General features: G+C 47.9%; 1 protein-coding gene across 1 annotated transcript; it reads right to left on the bottom strand.

The window, feature by feature from the left end:
• Window positions 1-806: 806 nt before the first annotated feature.
• Window positions 807-1,802, bottom strand: LOC101785186 (histone H1). The gene is made up of 2 exons (XM_004976502.3): window positions 1,583-1,802; window positions 807-1,481 (listed from the first exon to the last, which is right to left on the bottom strand). Exons 1-2 carry the CDS (start codon window positions 1,703-1,705, stop codon window positions 1,023-1,025), a joined length of 582 nt encoding a protein of 193 aa, XP_004976559.1. The 5' UTR covers window positions 1,706-1,802; the 3' UTR covers window positions 807-1,022.
• Window positions 1,803-7,463: the final 5,661 nt, after the last annotated feature.

Below are 7,463 nucleotides of genomic sequence, written 5' to 3'. Positions count from 1 at the left end.
AGAGTCAGAGACCATGCGAAATTTGCTTCGGAAGGATTCCGCTAGCTGGAGCCTGGAGGGGCACAACGCGGCAATCCTGTCTCCGAAAATTTGAATCCCGCGGCCGTCCAAATTTTGATTTCCCGGCGCGAGATCCGCGGGGGAAATGTGGCGAAGCGGCCGCTTCTTCATTGCTTCAACGCTCGCGACGTGATAACAGGCTTGGGTGCGGTTTCCCCGGGCACACCAGCTCATCGAGCGAATCTTCCTCCAGCGGGCACGCCACGATGAGCCACACGCAAAAATGCGACACTAATGGCGGTTGCAGAGCACAAGCATTATCAATCCGTTCCCTCCCAGCCCCCGAAAACGCAGCGGCCCTCGAACAGCTTTGATCCTCTGCCGCCGTGATCGTGACGCCGTTGGTTTTTTTGCCACCGCTGCGAGGGCCACTTGCCTGCCTGCCTGCCACTACGATTCCTACGATAGATTACAATTTCAGCGCACTTTTACATGGAGGAACAGCAGCGTACGCAACGATTGTGCGGTGGCGCGCTCTTTATCTTTATCCACGAGCCAATCCCATCAATTCACTTTACAAAATACATACCAAAACCAAAAATTGATATGCGAGGCATGGGAATAGTCACTGCACAGAATCATTTCAGGCACAAGAGGTTCCGACGAACCACTCGCTCCATATTCAAAAGCATTCCGAGATCGAAAAGTTCATAAGAAACCAAATCCCCTTCCAATGCTAAATTCAAAAGAGAGAAGTTCAGAACACCGCTGCTCAGATTGGGGCAACAAACAATCCCGGGTCCATGTTTCGAATTGAGGGAACGGCAAGTTCATTTCATATATTAAGAGAGCGAGATACATCTCCATCACAAGAAACCTAACCATCAGCTACACTAACACCGACCCGGATAGATAACACCTTGCCTAACACCACACACGATTAGACATTTCTGGCACGCACTTCGTTTGTACAACTCCTAGGCACAACCACCACAATCAGAGCTACGACCTATGGAACAGACTCATGCGGCGACCTTCCGGGCCTTCTTGGAGGCGGGGGACTTGACGGTCTTGGGCTTGGCCTTGGCCTTCGCCGCGGGGGACTTCTTCGGCTTCGCAACAATCTTCTTCTTCTCCGGCGTCTTGCGCTTGGTCCCGGCGGCGGCGGTCTTCTTGGGCTTGGTGGCGGCTGCGGCGGTCTTCTTGGGCTTGGCGGTGGCCTTGACCGGCTTGGCCGCGGCGGTTTTGGCGGCGGCGGGCTTGGCCTTGGGGGAGTCCTTCTTGGCAGCGTCAGAGAGCTTGTAGGAGGCCTTGACCTTGACGAGCTTGCCCTTGGCGGCGAATCCGCGGAGCTGGATGGAGAGCATCTTCTTGTAGTTGGCCGGCAGCGACGCGCCGTGCTTGTCCTCCATGTACTTGGCGATGGCGTGGGAGCTCGAGCCGGTCCTCTCCTTGAGCGCCGTGATCGCCTCCTTGATCATCTGCACGGAACAAACAAAGAATCTCGATCAGCCCCCAAGTTCGAACGCAATCCAAATCAGAGACGAAACCAGACGCGAATCGACAAGGGCACAAAGCTCACCTCAAAGTAGGGCGGGTGGGAGGCGCCGGCTGCGGCGGCCTTGGGCTTGGCGGCGGCGGGCTTCGGCTTCGGCGCGGCGGCCGTCTTGGCGGGGCGGGAGGCGGGCTTGGCGAGGGCAGGCATGGTGGCGAGCTCGAAAGGCAGGGAGGGCTCTAGAAACTGCAGCTGTGTAAGCGCTACTACGATTTCGGAAGCTTGAGTTGTGAATGGATAGATTCGCAGGGACCGGGTCGCCCCGATTTATAAGCGGGGCAGGCAGCGATCCGGCGGGAGGGGCGTTCCGCGTCTTAATTGGCTGGAGGGGCAGCGCCACGGATCGTGATCCGCGTGAGGGGCGCTGAGCGCATCGCAGCCGTTGGATGGAGTGGGCGGTGCGGGCGGGGGAGGGCCGGGGTGCGCCGCCCGACGCCCGCAGCGGAAATGGGATTTCCACCTAGCAACAAAACCGCGCGGACGCGTGTCGGTGGAACCCGTGCACGGTGGACCGGTGGAGCGGTGGGGCTCGCGGTGGGGACGTGCGGTTGGAGTTGCCTCTCCCGGTGTTGGTGGAGCAGGTGCAGGCGCGAACTGAGAGACGCGGATTTGCGCGTGGTTTCAGGCCTTGGGTTCTCAATCTGGATGCTGGTGTACGTGGAATTTTCGGGACATTTCGAATTTCGTTGAGCTGGGATTACCAAAATGCCCTTGGGCCTCTCGTTTTGTGACTGTATCGGAGTCGTGAGTTGGGCCCGCCCGTAGTAGCTCTGGGCCTCTAGCTAGTAAAGAAATGCCGCATGGATAAGATAGGATAGTAGAAAATAGCTAAGCATACAGATCGAGCATAAGTCTAATTTCTAGCAAGTAAAAACGTGTGCGGTTTCATCTCCCTGTTAGTTCGTTTAATCATTAAATACTATACTACTAATAAAACCAAAGAGGCGACTATTCTTCATACGCCGCGTGTCCTCAGCCTCTTCCCACGCTACAACCAATCGGCGCCCTGCGATTTTTTTTCACCCAACCTTAACCGGGGTCCTCGGCCCCGCATTCCGCGTCAAGGCTCGCCGGAGGGAGCTCCCGCTGCTGTAGATGATGCCGAAGCTCCCCGTCGTGGCGTCTTGTTCCTCTCACCGCAGCTTCGGCTTCAGCGGGTGTCGGCTCGGCGCTGCGGTGGCTCTACCTCTCCTTCTACAACTGAGTCGTCTTTTTAGAAGAACAGGAGGGGTTGCCACCTACTAATTGTAAATATATTAATAAAAGTTTACAAAAGAGTCACAAGAGGTCCCAAGAGACAAAGAAGGAGACAAAATAAATAAAACAAGCTATCTAAACAAGATCTGGGTCCTTGATGGATCTTTCGCATCTTTGCTTCATTGGTCGTTTCTTAGGGGTGTTTGGATCCTCGGGCTAAACTTTAGCCCCTGTCACATCGAATGTTTGATACTAATTAGGAGTATTAAATATAGGCTAATTACAAAACCAATTCACAACCCCTAGGCTAAATCACGAGACGAATCCATTAAGCCTAATTAGTCCATGATTTGCCAATATGGTCAGTAAACATTCGCTAATGATGGATTAATTAGGCTTAATAGATTCGTCTTGCGATTTAGCCTAGGGGTTCTGCAATTAGTTTTGTAATTAGCTCATGTTTAGCCCTCCTAATTAGCATCCGAATATTCGATGTGACATGGACTAGATTTTAACTCCAGGATCCAAACACCCTGGAGTAATAAACAATGAAAAATTGTCGGAGTGCTCTCATCCACACGTTTCAATCCCCACCGAGCGTTGGCAAAAAAAAAAGAAAAAAAAATCCCCACCGAGCGACACCTGTGAGATGCGAGCGCACGCCTCTCTCTTCTCCTTCCCTTCTGAAAGCTTCTCTTTGCTTCCTTGCTCTTCGCACCCCACCCACTACTACAGCAAGCACACACCTTCCCCATCCGTTGAAGACCTCATCGCTGCGAGCAGGGCTACAGGCGGCCGCCGACATAGCCGGCGAATGCGTGGAGGCGGCAAGATAGCTGGGCCCGACGGTGCTGACCTGATGAAGGTCGGCAGCGGGATCCACGACCTCGTGAGGTTGGCCAGCCGCAACGGCAAGTTTGGTGCTTGTGGGATTAGAATGCACGCCGGCGCTAGTGCGACGGTCGGCCACATCATCAAGCCAGGCGCCGCCAAATCAGTGATGAAGCCAAGTAGCACCGACTCGGCTAAGGAGGCTTGGATCTACGTACACGGGTGTCGAATCAAGAGGGCTAGCTTGTGCTTCAACTCGCAGGGCGACGTGTGCGTCCCTGACTCTGAAAATGAAGAGGTGGTCGCGAATGGGGCAATCGGCGTGGAGCTAGCCCTTGCGGTGGCCGCGGACGGGGCTACCGGCATGGATCTAGCCCTTGCGATCGTCGCGGACAAGGCAGCCGATGTGGATCTGGCCCTTGCGGTAGCCGTGGATGGGGCGGGCGGCGTGAATGTGGCCCCTACGGTGGCCGCGACCGGGACTACCGGCATGGATGTGGCACCTAAGGTGGCCGCGGCCAAGGCTTCCGGTGTGGATGTAGCCCCGGATGGGGTTGCCGGCGTCAACATGAACCCGGAGGTAGCTGGGCACCTAGCAAAAAAGTTTCTTGGCGAGAATCTGCACCCAGAGGTGATTGCGCGCCTAGGCGTAGTGCTTTCCGAGATGGAACCTTTCTACCATGAATTCTTTATCGACATGTATAAGGTTATGGTGCCTCTGTTCTTCACCCCTTCCCCCTAGTTTATTTGTTGTTGGTTCAAAGCATAAATTGAAATCGTGTTGCTACTGGTAGATGATGTGCTTTGGTTCCATGATTAACTGATGTTTGTGCGATGATGTAGTGTACATTCTCACTTTGTGTAGCTGAAGTGCTTTTGTGTACTAGGTGTATGTTGTCACTTTTCGTACTTTTAATCTTATGATGAACTACTGTTAATGTACAGATGAAGTGTGCTTTGTATGATAAACTGATAATCAGTGTACATGTGCTATGATGACTGCTTATGTTCTCTGATGATGTTATTAAGTCTTTGATACAAGTGATCATGCCGAGCTCTTAGGAAATTTTGCTACCGTATTTAGTACTACTGGCACACATGATTAGCATAAACAACCACATAAGATCTTCTAATTTACAATAGTACCATAGATGATTAACATGACCAAGTACACATGTTGTACTTACAGCATTAGTACACATTAAACGGTTTCCAAATTTACAGTAGCATTACACATGATTCTCATGATCAAGGACTCCTACTTTATTTTTAGCATTAGGAGACATGATTAGCACTGTATTAGGCTTCCAAAATCACAACATACAAGATATACGAGTAATTAGTTTCCCAACGATGCCAACACATCCTCATATAGCTTCCTGTCACAACCAAGGCTTCTAGGAAGCATGCCTAGTGCCTCTAGCTGATCTTTATTGATGTGAGGAATCTTGTACCTGTTTCCTCCACCATCTTTCATCACCTCAATCAAACACCCTTGTAGTGTCAAGAACACCATATTCAAAGTTTCTGGATCATAATTATCAAACTCAAGTTGTACATTCGCAATAAGGTCATCCAAGTTCCTAGAGATCCTGTCATAGGTTAAGGATTGGAGAGAATTAAAGAACCCTAGGTCTAGTACATTCAAATCTGGGGAATTGGCAGGTTGGTTGATGAGTCGTATGTCTAGCCCTGTCTGTGCAAAAGTAGCAATAAATTCTTCATCATTGACTGGCACATGTGAAGGGGCATTATCTTGCTGAATCCAAATGGTTTTTCCTGCATGTTCCCGTGGCCGCCGTCGAACAATAGCATGCAAAACTTTACCGATCAGATATGACCTCATAGTAGTCCAATCTACCTTGATAGGTTTGGTGACTTCGGCCCCTCTTCCTCTATTGCGGCTTCTTCTTTTTGCTGGTTCCTATAGTAAATGAAACCAAGTAAGGACCACAAATTCGTAGCATAAAAACTTATGCAAGAAAGTGAAACAAGTGTATGTTGTACCTTTCTAACAAATAGCCACTCCTATCTTTCCATCAAAAATACAATTACCTGCTTCATCATATATTGGTTTTCCTACTCCTAATAATAACATAACTTTGCCAATGCGATTCTTATTGTGCACAGTTCTGGGTTGATCATCCTCCTCGGGAAGCATATAATACTTCATGTACTTGGATGTGGTGTTGAACCACTTCTCGTCCATGTGGATGATGTTGTCCATTTCAATGAACTTGGGTTCATTTGGCAGCATTCGCTGATCTAACATGGAAAGACACTATCGTAGTTGTTATCTTTCATTAACAGAGGTTTTAGTGTGCTGGAATGGCGTCGTAGTCGGCTTTCCTTGAACCATCTATGCAGAGTGCTCTTCTTAATACCAATAGCATTAGCTAGGGATCGTATAGTCCTCCTCCTATGCAAGGGAACTCTAAGAACATATGATAGATCAATTTGTATCCTTTTGCGGCCACAATTATTCCTCCGTGATCTAACATCTACTGGTATGCCTTGTGCAACACTGCTTAACTCTTCGTCAAACACCATGCATTTGATACCTACTGACCTGAAACATATGAGCTACTATATTCATAGTGTTCTTTTTTAATTTTCCATGATTACTTCTCTCAAGCAATGTTTCATGTATTTGTTGCCTTTCAGTGTCTGTCAAATTTCTGCACTTATGTGAATTATTTGCATTTGTGTGTTCATCTTCTTCAACATCTGAGTCCTCCAACTCCTCCTCATCGAAGACTATGTCCACAGCATCAGCGTACACACCATAGTCGTGCATGTCCTCGATCATGTCTAAAAAAAGTGTGAGATAACAGTAGCAAAATGTACAACCAACTAATTTATTCTCCTGAGTCCTATGAATCATGGAGCATTCTTTGCAGAAATCTGATCACATGTTTACTAGCACAAATCATCTTGTCTGAATGTTCTTTCTTTTTTGTGACATTTCTTCAAATCTGGTTTGTGAGTCGATGTGCTCATTGAAATAGTAAGAAAAAAATCATGCTGAAATTAGTTGCTAAAAACGAGTGATGCAGCAGTATGTCTCCATTGTTACTGAACTGCTTGAAATAGTGTAGGAAAGTTGTTGCTATCGTGGTGAGTTGGATATTTGGACCTTTTGAGGGGTTTCATGCAGATGTTGCTGATTTTGTACTGTGTAATGAATACTAAAGAAACATTATTATTATCTTGGTATGGTAACTCAAGTAGACTCAACTTTTAGGCTACAACACTTTGGATCCATGTTCTTTCTCATTTATGCAAATTGAGTTTACCAAGGCACCTAGAAGTGGCCGAATGATTTTTGACTCGGCTAGCAGAATGATATGCATGATTGTGCTCTTATCTTGCAATTAATTATGCTGAACACAACATCTTGTTATTTAGGAAAACTATGTCAACTTAGTGAGTCGATATGATCATTGAAATAGTAAGAAAAAATTTGAAGTTTCATTGGGGCTTACTGATCATTTTTTGCCGCTCATTTTGGTGATCAGCAGCTTCTAAGTTGAGGTCAAAATCATCCTGTATATGTGGAGCATCAAAGTTAAAATCTCCATCTTGTCGATGGTCGTCCTCAACAGCAAGAACTGCAATAGGGTGGGTCATAGGACTTTAATTAATGCAGAAAGTTATTTTTACACAGTACACTTTGTTTTAGTAAAGAAACTAAGAGAAACATTACCTTCATGAGATTCTTCTTGTTGTCCCTCACAAGCAGCAATATTGAGGTCTATGGCATGCACACCACCGTGTTGCTCTTTCTGGAGATAGTGGGACTGACCTTTTAGTGGATGCACTTATGCTTCTTTGATGGGATGAAATTGATCTCCTTCATCATTAGCAGGCTCTTGATTTA

Source organism: Setaria italica, chromosome VII, assembly GCF_000263155.2.
Source record: "Setaria italica strain Yugu1 chromosome VII, Setaria_italica_v2.0, whole genome shotgun sequence".
NCBI classification, from domain to species: domain Eukaryota; kingdom Viridiplantae; phylum Streptophyta; class Magnoliopsida; order Poales; family Poaceae; genus Setaria; species Setaria italica.
This window is presented reverse-complemented; position numbering and strand designations above follow the sequence as displayed.